The 14,501-nt window shown below is 41.7% G+C and overlaps 1 protein-coding gene across 2 annotated transcripts in view; it reads right to left on the bottom strand.

The window, feature by feature from the left end:
* Window positions 1–3,188: 3,188 nt before the first annotated feature.
* The window catches only part of UBASH3B (ubiquitin associated and SH3 domain containing B), a 141,117-nt gene continuing 129,804 nt past the window's right edge, over window positions 3,189–14,501 (bottom strand). For both annotated transcript variants that reach the window (XM_030839712.2, XM_030839695.2), the window contains exons 12-14: window positions 10,584–10,690; window positions 9,043–9,152; window positions 3,189–7,850 (exon numbers count right to left, since the gene is read on the bottom strand). In XM_030839712.2, the coding sequence (XP_030695572.1) occupies window positions 7,713–7,850; window positions 9,043–9,152; window positions 10,584–10,690 (355 nt within the window). In that variant the 3' untranslated portion in view covers window positions 3,189–7,712. The remainder of the gene's footprint in view (window positions 7,851–9,042; window positions 9,153–10,583; window positions 10,691–14,501) is intronic.

The raw sequence follows: 14,501 nt of genomic DNA, 5'->3' as shown, positions 1-14,501 counted from the left end.
TTGGTAAAGCGCCAAGAAGTAAATATTTCAGGCTTTGAGGGTCTTGTGTCCTCTTGTACTCACCTCTGCCCTTGTATCCAGGAAGCAGCTGTAAGCAATGTCAATGAATGAGCACGGCCATGTGCCAATAAACTTTATTATAATTATAAAACTAAACTTAAAAAAACAAAAAAAACTTTATTATAGAGACTGGAATTTGGATTTCCTATAATTATTGAGTTGTGTCCTGACATAATATTCTTTTTTTTTTAAAATTGAAGTGTAGCTGATTTACAATGCTGTGACAAGCTCTGCTGTACAGCAAAGTGACTCAGTTTTCCACATATAGACACATTCTTTTTTTAACACTCTTTTCCATTATGGTTTATCCCAGGAGACTGGATAGAGTTCCCTGTGCTATACAGTAGGACCTTACTGTTTATCCATTCTAAATGTAATAGTTTGTATCTACCAACCCGAAATTCCCAGTCTATCCCTCTCCCTCCCTTCCTCTCCCTTGGCAACCACAAGTCTGACCTCTATGTCTGTGAGTCTGTTTCTGTTTTGTAGATAGGTTCATTTGTGTCGTATTTTAGATTCCATATATGTGATACCATATGGTGTTTGTCTTTCTCTTTCTGAGTGACGTCACTTAGTATGATAATCTCTAGTTGTGTCCGTGTTGCTACAAGTGGCAATATTTTGTTTATTTATGGCTGAGTAGTGTTCCATTGTATATAGATATGTACACCACATCTTCTTTATCCACTCATCTGTCGATGGACATTTAGGTTGTTTCCATGTTTTGGCTATTGTGAATAGTGCTAGTATGAACATAGGGGTGCTTGTATCTTTTTGCACAATATCCTTTTGATGTTTTTCGACCATTTAAAATTGTAAAAACGTCCTTAGCTTGTGGGCTGGACAAACACAGGGCTGTAGGCCAGATTCTGCAGAGCCCTGGTGTACAGGGCCCCGTGTTTCTGGGTCTGCCTTCCTCTCCTGACTCATTTCCCCCCACTTCCTGCCATGCTCATGAAGGTTTAGCCCACTGACCCCCTTTGTTCTAACCCTTAGCTCCTTCCCACGTGGGGGATTTTGCACTCATTCTGTCTCCCCAGGAGCCTCCTCATTTAGCTCTTCACCACAACCAGTTTCTACTCAAGCCTCCACTGCTGGCTTCATTGCCACTGCTCAGGTACACCAAAGCTGGCCATCCCATCTCAGGTAGCATCCCCCGCCCTGCATCCCTTCCAAATGTACTATCATATAACCCATTTTCCTCCTAAACAACATGGATCAACACCTGTAATTATTTTGTTTACTTGTGGATTCATTGTCTATCTCCAAAATTCATGAAAGCAGGGACCTTTTTTTTTTTTTTTTTTTTTTTTTGCGGTACGCGGGCCTCTCACCGTTTTGGCCTCTCCCGTTGCGGAGCACAGGCTCCGGACGCGCAGGCCCAGCGGCCATGGCTCACAGGCCCAGCCGCTCCACAGCATGTGGGATCTTCCCAGACCGGGGCACGAACCCGTGTCCCCTGCATCGGCAGGCGGACTCCCAACCACTGCGCCACCAGGGAAGCCCCGGGACCTTGCTTTTTGATTTGCCGCTGTACCTCCACCTGCCACCTGCTAGGAACGTAGCATTCAATCAGTGTTGTAGAATGAAGGATAAGTCTACAACCTTAGGATCTTAGTATCTTAATTTCTCTCATATGAGTTAATAATACCTGATCTCCTTACCTTGAAAAATTGTTTTGAGGATCAAATGAGAATGTGCTTTTAAAACTATAAACAATTATACTTGGGGAAGGTCGTAAAATCATTAGGGCAGCCTCTTAGACAAATCACAGAATTCAACAAACACCCCAACTTTTACCATTCTCCTCTTACTACAGAAGCTAAATTATGGGGCAGATAGTAAAGTGACACCAGTATGAATGAGGCTGTTTTATTCCTTGTCCCTGATATTCCCCATAGACAAGAGGAACGGCTAGATGAGTGATTTTATCTTGGCCTTAGCAAAAAGCGATTTAGTTATCAGCACGTAGTATCTTTTTATTATTAGCATGTAGTATTAGGTATTTTATATTATCCTATTTGATGCTCATAAGCATGCTATAAAAAATCATTATGCACCCATTTTTCCAGGTGAAATGAGTTTAAGGGATCTAGGAAGTAGCTGAGCCAGGATCAGAACGTGGCTCTATCTGACTCTGGAATTAGGGGTTCCTCTCCGGTACAATATCAAGTTCCTCTTCAGTGATACAAAGACTTTCTGAATTGTCCCATCAATACAATGACAACCAGCAAGCTACATGAACCTTGGCATCCTTTCGTGGTCAGGAGCAAGCCATCTGGGTTTTACATGTTTATTTTGGGCAAAATGACGCATTCTCTTTCTTTCGAAGGAAAACTGCTTTTTGGTCCTCAAACAGCTTTCCAAAAAAAAAAAAAACCAAACATTTTTGCTTATTTAAGCTTAAACAGATCCAAAGCACAATGATTCGTTTTCTTTGGATGTGCAGGCAGCCTGTACGTATATCACAAAAGGGCAAAATGAGCTTGGGAAACTGTCAAGCACAGAACAGCTGAGAACCAGCCACAAGGCTAAGCACAGCTTGGTCTTTTGTCAGATCTGAGCATTAGCTGTTAAGTTTCCTCAGTAAGTAAACCCTGCAAGGGTAGTAGCCAGTTGTGCCAATGAAAATGTGTGTTCATGTTCTCGGTATACATTTGCATACATGGCTTATTTTAAAACCTATTAGCTTAACATATCATTACTTCAGAAATGGGGTCTATGGCTTTTAGTAGTGTGGAACCCAGTTTGAACTGGAATTGTCCTCTCTCTGACCCAAATTCTTTCTCTATGCATCATTCCTGGTACACCTCCTCCGGGTGGGTAGTGGTGAGGGATGAAGCCTCGCACGTGGGGCAGAGGAAGACTTTTGGAGCTCGCTCTTTCATTCCTGGGTGGGTTTTCACCTCTCCAGCCAGGACGGCTCAGAGAGATGCCCAACCAGAAGGGAGCAGAGGCCCACGGTGCTGCCGGAGCCTCCTCTCATTTCCTTGAGCAGCAAGTGCCCCTCTGAGGGAAGGATCCCACTCTTAATGGACATTTATGAAATAATAATGACCACAGCAACGTCTGAGGACATGATAGGAGTCGAGACCACTCAGTGTAATATGAGATCGCTCTGGATCGACTGAGGACACAGTTTCTCTTTATTAAATCATCTAGGAACCACTTAAATGGAGCTGCTCATGGAATGGAATGAACTAATTACAATGGTGCCAGAGCTGTATGGAGAAGAGCACGCAGCCAGGAAAAGCACAGATGCCACAGGTACTTTACAAGGAATTTGGCGACACAATTAGGTGTGGTTTCCTCTTTTATAATTACAAACCCTTTTCACCAAATAAATATGCCTGAATCACATAGAAAAATGATACATAGCTTTATAAATGAGAAAGAAACCAATACACCTCCCCAAACAGGTTTAAAATGGTCTACGTGTAACCAAAATGCTTCAGGATGGTGTTCCCAATCTTGGGCGGCCATCAAAGAAAGAACCAGTACATACTTCCCATTATACATACATATGTATCCTGTACAGAGTCCAAGAATAGTTGAGCAGCTGCAAAAATTCCGATTTCTGTGTGAGTAATGGCAGCTAAATGGTGCAGTGTAAAACATTTGTAAGAACTGATGGTATATTAAGTTCTGACTATTCATCATCATAATTTTAAGCTTACACACACGGAACAAAATAGTATATGTATTTAAAAATCAAGTGATTTCCTCTGCATTTAGAGGCGACTTTTCCCCCTTCCTTGAATTTCTGTTACAGCTAGTCACTTCCCTAGGAAAATTCAATATGTTGCGGTACGAAAGCGAAGCAAATCCAAAGTGAATCCTATGTTTAAACATGAAAAGCATCTGCCGTCACCTAACAAAACATCCCCCCATCACCTTAGTAAAGTGAATATTCACCTAAAATAGATATTAAGTCGCTCTTTTCCCTTCCCTCCTCCGCCCGATCTCATCCCTCATGGCGAGGCAGCAAGACTGGCGTCTCTGAGTTCTCACACGTGTGCAGGACTACAATTTAAATGCAAATAACCCTGCGCCTCATTATCTGAGAATTTGGTGCAGACGGGCCAGTTGTGACTGTGCCTGCGAAAGTTAAAGGAGGCTCATCTGTATTCCAACACACGCGTGACTTAGAGTAAATTCAAAAGAGCAATTCATCACTGCTTTCAAATTAGACACCGGAGCGGCAGAGTGCCTAGGTTACGAGGAATACCTCCCTTACCACCCAGGGACGCCTTTCTACAAAGGCAACGAGATAGGAACCTCTCTGCAGTTCTTCAGTCAGTCCCTAGTGACACTAGGTAATTGAAATAAGAGACTTGATTTAATACGGACACAGCTAGTTGAGTGGAAAAGATACATTTATGGTAATGCTAAGCACAACTGAATGACAATCTATAGGCATTCCAAATTCCACTGACAGGAAAATGACCACAGCAGCCTAAGATGCAAGAAAAGGATCAACAATGATTTACCAAACTGACATCACTCCAGAAGATATTTTTTATTTTTTATTATTTTCATTTTTTGCAAAATTGTCTTTCAAATATAAGGTTACTTTAAAAGAATTCTTTGGTTAAAGTATAATTAAAATAAAAACTAGAGACTCCCCCAAGCCTTTCAATACAGGGTGAAAAATACCCCCCTCTTTCAGCCATCAGATGGCCATTTAATCAGCCATTCAGATTCTATGAATCTAAATGTAATGGAAAACACTGTATTCTGAACTCCTTGCTGGGGTGAAGCAATGAGCTCCCAGCTGCCATTGCAGTGATGGAGAGGGAGCCTGGGAAAATGAAACCCCCAGCTTGTGCATTGAAATGTGCCAATTATTCTAGTCCACAAAGGAATAGACGTGGCATTTTAAAATCACTGAAACCAAAGTCTATCTGTGAATAGTACTGAGCCATTAGCGGGTGGGTGTGGCACACTTGTGCAGGCAGCAGACTGTTTTGGACTTTCAATCCCAGATTAAATCCTTTAGTTAATTTTATCTCAGTTTATTTCAGATAACTTTCAACATTAAAAAAACAAAATTTCCTCTCTACAGGAAACCATTTGCTTCTTCCAATCTGGCATTTCCTTCCTTTCTCCCTTGCTTCCTTCCCCCTCTCCCTCCCTTCTACCTTCCTTCTTTCTCCTAGCCCCCCAGAACATTTAACAAGCAGCAGCCTCAGTTCAAAAGAAACCAGCCTGAACTTGGAGTTGTAATAGCAATTTAGAATTTTTAAATGGATATGAAATCATGTAATACAGTTGTCTCTTCCTTTTATTACACATAGATTCAACACAATTTCCAAAGAATTTCTCAACTGGAGTCCAAGTTTAGTTTTTTAATTAGGTAAATGTGAAAAGAGAATTTCATGAGAATTCAGATCATTCAGGCCATTTTGATCAACAATCTCTGGATAAAGCAGAGGAATAAACTCTTTGACTCAAGGTTTTCCACCCTAAATTATTCAGAAGATTATTTCAGATCTTTGCCTTCCTTTGCTCACACAGATGATGGCCTAAGGCTTTGTCCATATTGGACTAAGGACACTGGACCGTAGCCCAGCTAAACCAATCTATCAGGTCATCAAAGGCTTAAGATCATGGAGAAGGAGAGAGGGATAACCTGTTCTGAACTTTGTTCTATACAAGTACAGACCCTGTCCAGAACACACTGCTGCAATTTTCAAGGAAATCGAATATGAGATGTTCGCGCATTATTCTGAGCATTGAAAGTCCGTGAAAATTTGTGGAGAATCTAATAAACATTATAGATCTGATTACAGTGGATTCACCTAATTACAGATAAAAGAATGACTGGCAGTGACATTGCATTGGCCATACTGTGACTTTTCTCTTAAAACCTTTAATATGAGTATTTCCCCCAGTTTAAGATGAAAACTTTTATATTAATCAATCATGTCAGCACAGAGTTATTTCTAGACCCAGAAGCTGGATCAGTGTTTGTGCAATGCTGGAAGAAATCAAGATTTGTTTCTTAAAATATAAAATTCATGACATATTTCTCTAAGTGACTTAAAAAAAAAACTCAACAATAATCCTCTTGCAGATTAACATACATAGCCAGCATCCTTTCACTTCCTCTTCTTTTCAAGGATCATCAAATTCTAGTTTCAAATAGGAGCATAGATCTATTTTTATATCCCATGTGTTTTCTCCTTTGGGTTCTGAAGCTTGTTTAATGCTACAATGTATACTGACTTGTTTTACATGAATGTTCTCTTTAAATGGCTGAGATTTCATTTTGCGCATATATTCTAGAGTGAACTATACCATGCCAGACCATTGTCTGCTGCCGTCAACAGTCAGCTAGTCACACAATTAACTAGACATTGATAACTGTTTTCGTTTGACTGTCATTTGTTTTTCTTTTAAATAAACTCCCTCTAAATTCAGGAAGCAAGTGTGACGAGATACCACAGGATGTGGCTCTCCCAACTTTCCTTAAGTAGCCCTACCTACCTCTTTTAAATTACCATAGCGAAACAAACATACAAATAAAAACGACAGCACAAGCAGCAGTGCAGTCGTGACTGTCATCATTTAAGTTAGTTCCCTGACTTCATAATACATCTCTGGATGTAACTGATGCATTTGTGGGTGTTCTGTTATGGTTGACATGTACTGTAAGCGTACAATGACCTGACCCTTGGTATGGTTTGTAACGACGTCCATATTGCACAAGAATGAGCTTCTTGCTGACTCCAAGAATGTATTTCACATACATCTGAAAATGTCAACATCCTTAACCAGTTAACATGGTCTAGACTCTCGGGGCGAAGACGAGCGAATCACGGTGATTCAGAAGTCCTGTGGCTCGTTAGGCTGTGACACGAGGAACTCCTTTGATATATTTGGCAAGTTCGTTGCTCCTACAATTGAATACTTCACACGTTTATCTTATCTTCCTCCTGAGTATCCAAAAGTGCTTCTGGAGAGTAAAAATGCTGTCTCCCCATTTCACAGATAGATAGAAGCAAGGGGGGTAGGACAGTAGCACAAAGCTGTAGTCAGCTTTTCTCTAGAGAAAATGTGATGTGGTGGTACCAGGGTGAAGGTTAGAGTCCTCCGGCAGATGGCCTGAGCCAGCAGCACTAGTGTGTGTGTGGGTCATACTGAGGGTAGAAACTGATGGGCAACCGCATGTTTTCTAATCACCTTAAAAGAATTCTGCAGCTTGGTTTTAACTGGAACATGGAGTTACAAAGAAAAGAAAAGCCCATCACTGGACTGGTAGCTTGGTGTCCCTCCAGCTGGATTCTCCTGCATCTTTCCTCAGAGTGGGCTGGCAGCTCTCTTTGGGAGGACCCAGGCTCCTTAGCACAGATGGAAGGGAGGAAACATCCTCTGCTGTAGCAGGTGCCCCTGTATAGGAAGACAATTCTTGAAAGCCTTGTTAGCGAGGCAAGAGTCCAGGGAGAACGAATTTTTTTCCCCTGAATCAAGTCTTTCTCTCCTTGACATGGTCTCATCCTAAGAACATTAAAGCCTGAAAGGAAATATGCTAAATGATTCTGAGCTGTCCACTTAGGATGTGGTGCAGACTTTCCCACTGTTACTAAGTACACGAAAAGACACTCTCCCAAAGCCTTCCTCACATCTTTTCTTCTTGTTCGCTCGTGCGGTTATTCTTGCAGCAGGGTCTCTCTCCAGTTGAAGCCCCCAGTTGGTCCATGGGTAAGAGGGAGGATTGGTGGGTCTGTCAGCTGCCAGATTCCAGTTTCTCCTAATTCTTCACAGGAACAAAACCCCAAGTAGGGGATCTGAAGTAAGATAGTAAAGAAAGGGAAAACAGGTTGAGTGCTCTAACTTTTACCTAGACGAAGGAAAATTCAAAGGAATGAATAAGGGCTTTGTAGGCAAGCATCCCCTCCAAAATATTGAAAATGAAATGGAGAGAACTGATACATTAGAAGGAAGAGTATTTACAACGCAAGAGGATTCTTTGGAAGGATTCATTACATGGTGAGCGCTTCTAGTGCAATTCTTTATAGATGGTTTCTATATAGCACGGGAGGAAAAAAAGGAACTCATGTATAAAGCTAAGGTGCTAGGAGTTCATTCCTAATTACAAGTCAAGCTGAAAACGCAGCTCAAACCTTTCTGAAATTATACTTGGACAATGGGAAAGATGAATCAAGTTTTAAGAATTTGTTTTATCCTGCTTTTTCTTGCATTTTTTGGCATGTGTGTCTAACACATTCAGAGCTGAAGCTGTGTGCCCTTCCTAACTTCAGTAGGCATGGCATTTCAAAACGTACTTGTGTGTGTGTCCAGAGTTGCGTTTATGAACAAGACAAAAATCTCTGCCCTCAGGCAGCTTACAGACTAATGGGAAGGACAGACACGTAAGTAAGTTTTTAAAAAATGAGAAAAGAGTTGCCGTCGAGTTTGAACCAGGTTCTCTGGGGATAGTTACGGGAAGCATATAACTCAGCCTGGAGGGAAGTGTATGTGGGAGGGTGGCTGACGGGAAAACCTCTTCCACAGGCATGAGGAGGAAGAATCCAGATGTGTTGGTCAGCCTGGTGGGTTTTCTGTCTCGCTGCCTTGTTCCTGGGTTTGCCTTGCAGCCTCCTCATTTTGAATCACTGCTTCCTTTGGCCTATCCGCCAGGACCTCTCTTCCAGCTGAGCTATCAGATGCTGTGTTTTGGCCCACAAACCTCCTCCGTATCCGTTCCACGGTCCCACAGGGAAATCCAGACAATTTGCTTATGATTCTTAGCTACTTCTTAAGTTTTAGCTCTTAGAGGCTAGAAGTAGCTCAAACACATCTTTTTCTCTTACCCAAGGCCTGATAAAGCGCCTTAAACAGAGCCCCATTCAATACATCTTGGTTGAATAAACCAATAAATGTACCTTCCCAGCTCCAAAGAACTTCGCTATCAGCCAGCACTGAACCATTCTGAAGCTCCGAGGCCCCACAGGCCCCTGAAATGCAAGGAGGAATTACCTTTCGGACCATTTGCACAAAGTCCTTGGAGTTCTGAGGTGACAGGCCCTGAAGCTGGCAGGTGCACGCTTCAAGGGAAGATGCGTGGGCCACAATCAGGATGTTATTTCCTGGGGGCAAAAAAGCAAGGACTGAAAAGACTGTTTCTATAAAGACATATGTAAACCTTGTAATAAGTACTGAAGCCAAGTGTTCCAGGGAGAGGCAAACATTTTTGAGAAGGAGACAATTCGGCCAAAAGCAAGATTTTGAAAACGCTTTGTATTGTTAAGGCAGCCTAATGTCATTAAAAACAAAAAACAAACAAACAAAAACAACAGAAAAACCCAACAACAAACCTACTTTTAATCTTAAAGTAATTAGATTCACAGAAGGTAACAAATACATATTTTACATATTAAATATACGTGTGTATATTTTATATATACTATATACACATATTATATAATATGTACATACATTACACATATACATACATATATATACAATATGTATCTTGCATATATACTATACACACACACACTAGGTAGGTCCCATGCACCCTTCACACAGCCTCTCTGATAGTAACATCTTGCCTAAGGTATACTATCAACACTAGGAAATGAACACGGGTATAATCCACACAGCCTATTCGGATTTCACCAGCTTTAGCCAAGTCTATCACATGTGGAGCTTTTGGGAACCATCACCTCAATCAAGGTACAAAACTGTTCTATGTCTACAGGCCTCTCTGCTATTCTAATATATTATAGTTTTTGATGTTGCCATTGTAGAGCTGTGAGCACTTGAGACTTTCTGGTTGATAGAACAAGCTGAGTTTCTTTGCAGTGGGGATGGGTGGTACCACAGGGGTGGTCATGAAGTGAGTGGCTTACAAGTGATAACTGGAAGGCGGGAACCATCCATAATACTGTTGACCTGGGCTACCCACCGTTAACTTTCTGGTGTACGTAAATCCAGCCTTTGCTCTATGAAGATAAATATTTTAACTTTTAGTGGGGGATGGGAACGTGCAGACTCTCTTATAATCTGCCCTTTCTACTACAAATATTACAGTCCTACACATCATTAAATATTTGAGTTCAATGATTATAAGATTCAGTGGCAGACCTGAGTCGTATAGCACACTGCTCTTGGTTGGTGGTAGTAGTGACGGTAGGTATATTTGTGTCAGTGTGTTTGTGTGTAGGTGTCCATGCTCCTGGATCAAATTAGAGGCAAAACAGTGTTATGGTAAAGAATTTCTGGCAACTGTAATAGGGAACCTCCTTCAGAGAGTGGAAGATAAATAGCTGAAACGCAGAATTCTGTTATTTCATAGAGTAACTAAGTCTGATGTATTTCCACGGACTATCTACCATTTGAGGTACTCAAGAGAATAGTACAAATTTAACATGAAAGTATCTATAAGAGAGTCTGGAAATATTTTTCTTTCCTACTAAGCAAGTCTGTCAAAGCACGTTGAACCATCTTGAATAGCCAATTAACCATGGTGGAAAAATGATCACAGATTTAACTATGGAGTCCAAAATAATACCTACCTTTACTTTTACATTCACTTATTATTTCCTTTGTTACTTGGAAACTTCTACTGATATAGGTGTCATAGGATTCTGAAACCACTAATTTGCTGACTGGAATGTGAGGTCTGCAATAGAAAAATGAACAAAGGCATCGAAAACATTTTGATCCCAAGACAAAGCAACTGACATTACTCTAAGTTTTAGTTCAAGACCTTTCTAAAGTTCCCATATTTCTGTTTATCCATTTCCCTAGAAAGGATGGAGGCACAGGGAAGAGTATTTCAACTATGTAGAAGTGGGGTCCTAATATGCAGAATGTACAGAAATAAAGGCCATGTGCGCATGGTGTCAAAGTGACCAGCTGAAAAATGAAACATTCAGTTCAGGCTTCCCTTGCAGGATATCTCATAGCAGTTTGACTAATTTTACTGACAGTCAGTCCCAGGTCACATGAATAAGAGGAAGCCAAGCAGAGGTTAGATCGCTTTAGCTATTTAAATCACCAGAGATTCCCCAAGCCTCCAGTAGGCTTGCACACGATAAGCAGTAAGGGTAAGTTTTACTTAATCTTTTTCCAGTTTTATTGGGATTTCATTGATGTATAACATGGTGTAAGTTTAAGGGTGTACAAGGTATTGATTTGATACATTTATACATTGCAAAATGATGACCACCATAGTCTTAGCTAACACCTCCATTATGTCACATTTTCTTTTTGGTGGTGAGAACATTGAAGCTTTACTCTCTCATCAGCTTTCAAGAATATAATACAGTATTGTTAACTATAATCACAATGCTGTACATTAGATCCCCAGAATGTATTCAGCTTTTAACTGTAAGTTTGTAGCCCTTTGACCAGTCTCTCCCTATTTCCGCCTCCCCACGGTCCCATGGGTGTCCATGCTACTCTACTGTCTGTTTCTCTGAGCTTGGCTTTTTTAGATTCCACATGTAAGTGATATTATGTGGAGATATCTCTCTGAGATCTTGTTTTCATTTCCTTTGGATATACCCCAGAAGTGGGATTGCTGGATCATACGGTAGTTCTATTGTTAATTTTTTGTGGACCCTCCATAGTGTTTCCGTAGTGGTTGTACCCGTTTACATTCCCACCAACGGTGCACAAGGATCCCTTTTCTCAGTAGAACTACCACATGACCCAGCAATCGCACTACTGGGCCTATACCCTGAGAAAACCATAATTCAAAAGGAGACATGCGGGCTTCCCTGGTGGCGCAGTGGTTAAGAATCCGCCTGCCAATGCAGGGGACATGGGTTCGAGCCCTGGTCCAGGAAGATCCCACATGCCACGGAGCAACTGAGCCCATGCGCCACAACTACTGAGCCTGTGCTCTAGAGCTTGTGAGCTACAACTACTGAGCCTGCATGCTGCAACTACTGAGCCCGCATCTTGCAACTACTGAAGCCTGTATGCCTAGAGCCCGTGCTCTGCAACGAGAAGCCACTGCAATGAGAAGCATGTGCACCGTAACCAAGAGTAGCCCCCGCTCGCCGCAACTAGAGAAAGCCTGCATGCAGCAATGAAGACCCAACACAGCCAAGAATAATAAAATAAATTTTAAAAAAGATCCTGCTGTGATCTACGTCAAAGAGTGTTCTGCCTATGTTCTTCTCTAAGAGTTTTATAGCGTCCGGCCTTACATTTAGGTCCTTGATCCATTTTGAGTTTTTGTGCACAACTGACTTCTGTATGTTGATTTTGTATCCTGCAACTTTGCTGAATTTGATTAGTTTTGACAGTTCTAGGATTTTCTGAGTCTTTAGGATTTCCTATATATAAGATCATGTCATCTGCAAACAAAGAGAGTTTCACTTCTTCTCTTCCAGTTTGGATGCCTTTTATTTATTTATCTTGCCTAATTGCTCTGGCTAGAACTTCCAGAACTATGTTGAATAGCAGTGGTGAGAGTGGCCATGCTTGTCTTGTTCCTGATCTTAGAGGAAAAGCTTTCAACCTTTCACCGTTGAGTATGATGTTAGCTGTGGACTTGCCATAAATTGTCTTTATTATGTTTAGATATGTTCCTTCTATACCCAATCTGTTGAACAATTTTTATCATGAAGAGGATGGTGTATATTGTCAAATGCTTTTTCTGCATCTACTGAGATGATCATATAATTTTTATCATCTTTTTTCTAAATAAATACACCACAATAAATGTGTATCACATTTATTGATTTTTGTATGTTGCGCCACCCTTGCAACCCAGGGATGAATCCCACTTGATCATGGTGTACGATCCTTTTGATGTGCTGTGGAATTTGGTTTGCTAATATTTTGTTGAGAATATTGGCCTGTAGTTCTCTTTTCTTGTAGTATTCTTATCTGGCTTTGGTATCAGGGTAATGCCGGTCTCATAAAATGAAATAGGGAGTTGTAAGGATAGGTTTTTAAAGGAGATATTAGGTCCATCGGACTTGTGAGCTAATAACGCTTCACCAGCCTTTCCTTTTCTTTCTTAGTTTGAACACAGACCACATACCTGGCAGTTGGAGAAGTCCAGGGGACATAAAGATGAAGAAAACCCAATTTCTATGTTTGAGGAGCTCTCTGTGTGTGGTTGGGGTGAGTAAGCTATTGATGTAAATGATAATTATGACACAATGTACAAACGCATATACGACGATGGTCAAAGCAGGGCCCTCCGAGCCTGGTGACCCTGAATGTCTTCAATCCCAGCCACTTCTGTCTTGCACCTTCCTTTGCTATTTAGTTTTCTGGTCTATGAGGTGTTTACCTTGTTTTTTTGAGTACAACTGTGTCATATTTTCTTATTTTGTCTTTCACTGTTGGTATTTAGTGCATGGAGGTGCTAGTGAGTTCTCAAAGTGAATTCTCATGGCATCTGCATCAGAATACATTGCTGCTGCTGCTGCTACTAAGATTTACCGAGAGGTTCCTGTGTGTCAGGCTCTGCGCGAAGCGCCCTACTTGCATCCTTTGAACCTAGCCCACCTAGCAACACTTTTGCAAATTCTGAGTTTATGGATGACAAAACTAAGGCTTAGAAAGGCTACAGCTGACTTGCCTTTGCTTACATCATTAGCAACTCTTAGAGCCCGGATTTGAACCTGTGTCTGAGATTAATGCCTATAAAGTTATCCTTCACCCTGGATGGCTTCTGATAGTGCCCTCCTCAAAGCTGCCCTTCTGTGCACTTGGGTTTACTGTCTGGAGAGGAAGGATGCTGTTCCTTTTGAAGGTAACTTGCCTTCATCTAAATAACATTCTCTCTGCAAGCATACTATTTCTCCTAGAAAACAACCTTCTGAATCCTACAACACCCTGGGTGACAGGGAGAAACACGAATCCCCACTCGTTAGGGATATGCCTCCTTGTTCTGGAGCAAACCCTTTCTTCCCATCCCTACTTCTCTTCCAGTTCCATTACCATTTACATCACCTGGTTTCCCAGGACCCCTCCCCCAACACACACACATAACACACACACTGTGACAAAAGGCCTCTTTGGTTCAGGGAGTCACGGCAGGGGTGAAACCACACTGTAATGTACAAGATTTGCGGAAGTGAAGAGTCGGTAGATGCCAGACTCCAGTTCCTCCTGATCAGTTCTTGCCTTGAAGGTGAACCTATGAACGGCTTCCACGTTTGAACGAGCCCTGACGGGGACGGGACAGTCAAAGCTTTCCCACTCTTGTCAGCAGTATCCTGCTTCTGACAGGACCCCTGTACTATTCTGGGACTCAGCTGGGCCTCCAACCACCAACTAGACCTGGCCCGCAGAGCTCTGGGTACACAGGTAGTACCCTTGGGATAGTATTCTCCCGTGTATACTCTCCTCTCCCCAGCCTACTTTGGTCCAGACTATAGAGCAGGCTTCTGCCCTGAGTCCCACACCAAAGTTTGATTTGTTGTCTCTCTCATACTCCAGATCCATGGCTCCCCCTCCCCTTT

The sequence above is a fragment of the Globicephala melas genome, chromosome 8, assembly GCF_963455315.2.
Source record: "Globicephala melas chromosome 8, mGloMel1.2, whole genome shotgun sequence".
Taxonomy (NCBI): Eukaryota; Metazoa; Chordata; class Mammalia; order Artiodactyla; family Delphinidae; genus Globicephala; species Globicephala melas.
This window is presented reverse-complemented; position numbering and strand designations above follow the sequence as displayed.